Source organism: Aotus nancymaae, unplaced genomic scaffold (genome assembly GCF_030222135.1).
Source record: "Aotus nancymaae isolate 86718 unplaced genomic scaffold, 86718_ANA_hifiasm-v0.15.2.pri h1tg000108l, whole genome shotgun sequence".
In the NCBI taxonomy this organism is placed as follows: domain Eukaryota; kingdom Metazoa; phylum Chordata; class Mammalia; order Primates; family Aotidae; genus Aotus; species Aotus nancymaae.
Window position 1 is genome coordinate 37,122,167 of NW_026988523.1, and position 2,651 is coordinate 37,124,817.

General features: G+C 47.3%; 1 protein-coding gene across 1 annotated transcript; it reads right to left on the reverse strand.

Annotated features, from left to right (window-relative positions):
- Window positions 1-2,456: 2,456 nt before the first annotated feature.
- Window positions 2,457-2,651, reverse strand: LOC110567559 (translation machinery-associated protein 7-like). Its single transcript, XM_064370605.1, has one exon. The coding sequence runs from the start codon at window positions 2,649-2,651 to the stop codon at window positions 2,457-2,459; it is 195 nt and encodes a 64-aa protein (XP_064226675.1).

Below are 2,651 nucleotides of genomic sequence, written 5' to 3' on the forward strand. Positions count from 1 at the left end.
GTTAATGGCCTCTCTTAGAGTCAGGGTTAAGTAAGCTTAGCCCTTATATTTCCACTCCTATGAACCTTATTTAACTTCACTCTTCAACTACTATGACATTCAGTGTCCTTAATACAACTTCAGGCCATAATCCTAGCTGCAAATTCAATCTTATCTCTAGCTTGGATGAAAACATAAACCATAACCCTGTAAACCAGTTCTGATATGAAATGGATCTAATGAATGGGTGGTTATAGGTCTTCAAGGAAACACTGGGGAAGGTTAAAGATCAAGAGACTCTGGGCTTGGGGGTAGAATCCAAGTAAACTGAAATCAAGGGCCAAAGGAAGCTGAGAGACTTCTCCCTTCTCCTCCTATCCCTCGCTTCCTGTTCACTTGATTCTCTGATTTCCAGACCCCTACAGAAGTCTAGAGCCACATAACGGTCAGAGTCGTTTAAGTATAAGGAGAGTCTTTGCTGATAAAAGCATTTGGAATAAAACTGGGGTGCAAGAGCCGGGCGTGGTGGTTCACGCCTGTAATCTAAGCACTTTGGAGGCCAAGGCGGGCGGATCACCAGAGGTCGGGAGTTCAAGACCAGCCTGACCAACATGGTGAAACCCTGTCTTTGGAAAAAAAAAAAAAAAAAGACTGGGGTGCAGGGGTGGGGAAGATAGAGTTAGTAAGACACTCAGGTGAATCTTGGCCTGAGAGGCCTGAGTTCTAGTCCCTCTGACAGACCATTTCACCACCTCTAAGGGTAATGCACTTCATGCTGTCTCCAGCTTTGCAGCTCCCCGTTTGAATTACTAATCCATTATTACTTTCTCCATTTTTTCCAAAACATCTATTTCCCACTGCCCTCCCCCGTCACACACATACCCACTCCCCATCTCAAGACCTCTGCCCAGAGTCACTGAACGCTGACGCTCTTCTCCCTTTTTCTTTCTTTTCTTTTTTTTTTGAGACGGAGTTTCGCTCTTGTTACCCAGGCTGGAACGCAATGGCGCGATCTTGGCTCACCGCAACCTCCGCCTCCTGGGTTCAGGCAATTCTCCTGCCTCAGCCTCCTGAGTAGCTGGGATTACAGGCACGCGCCACCATGCCCAGCTAATTTTTTGTATTTTTAGTAGAGACAGGGTTTCACCATGTTGACCAGGATGGTCTCGATCTCTTGACCTCGTGATCCACCCGCCTCGGCCTCCCAAAGTGCTGGGATTACAGACGTGAGCCACCGTGCCCAGCCTCTTCTCCCTTTTTCTAAGCAGGTCTCCTCAACCAGGCTACTCACTGGAAGCAGGGATCTTCCAATCCCCGTGACTCAGGCAATGAGAGATTCATTAAACCTACTAAGAGATAACTGGTTCATTTAGCATAAATTGCCCTCCCCTACACACACACACTTCCCTCACCACACTGGAGCTGGAATATGAAGTAATGGAAAGCAAAGGGCTGAAAATGGTGGTGTGGAATGGATCCCAGTCATTCGCAGGCAATGCTGACTCATGGTAGATACACACACTGCGAGCCTGTCTTTGCCAAGGTCATTCTTTCGAAGCCCCTGCCTCTAAGCAGCTTCAACCCATCCAAAGCATTTCTCCCCAGATATTCTGGATACTTCTCAGTAGACAGTCCTTTATGGTGGCTAGCCGCTAGTCTTTCTCCTTCAACAGCAGCACTGCTTCCTTAAGTGTCCTCTGACACTCATGCCCCATCCATGGAGCTTGACCTCCTGGGTCTCCCGTCTCCCCTTCTGTAGGAGGCCTGAAATGACCATGAACCCCGCTGCTGCCCAGGGTGCCTCATTTCTGTTGCGCATCTTATTGGCATCGTTATATCTTTTTTTTTCCTTTCAAATGAGTTAGTTTAATTTCAGGTGATGCAAAGTTTAGAGTAGAACAAGGACCAAAGAGCAGACTCTGGCAAATTCTGAGCAGGTTTTACTCTAAATTCACAGTTACGGTAGGAATGACTTAGTGAAGTAAGGTTGGTTTTGTTTTGTTTTGTTTTGTTTTTTACAAAAGTTTATTCTTTTTTTTTTTTTTTTTTTTTGAGACGGAGTTTCTCTCTTGTTACCCAGGCTGGAGTGCAATGGCGCGATCTCGGCTCACCGCAACCTCCACCTCCTGGGTTCAGGCAATTCTCCTGCCTCAGCCTCCTGAGTAGCTGCGATTACAGGCACGTGCCACCATGCCCAGCTAATTTTTGTATTTTTAGTAGAGTCGGGGTTTCACCATGTTGACCAGAATGGTCTCGATCTCTTGACCTCGTGATCCACCCGCCTCGGGCTCCCAAAGTGCTGGGATTACAGGCGTGAGCCACTGCGCCTGGCCTAAAAGTTTATTCTTAAATGTGCAACAGCTCCGAGACAACACTTAATTCCAGCTATAGGTGGCAAAAGATGCTATGGCAAGGAATACAGATGTTTAAATATGGATGAAATAAAGGGTCACCGTCTCCTCAGGGACAAGAACAGCTTACTTTTTGCCAGGTTTCTTAGTTCCACCTGTGGCCAGGGGCCGCTTCTGCTCAGCCTTTGCTTTTAGCTCCTCGAGTTTCTTCTGCTCTTCTTTTCGTTTCTGCTCGAAAGCCTGATCTTCCTCGTCCATCTCCTTGGCCTGCTTCTTGGGCTGTTTCAGGGGCTTCTTCCTGCCACTTTCACAGCCAGACAT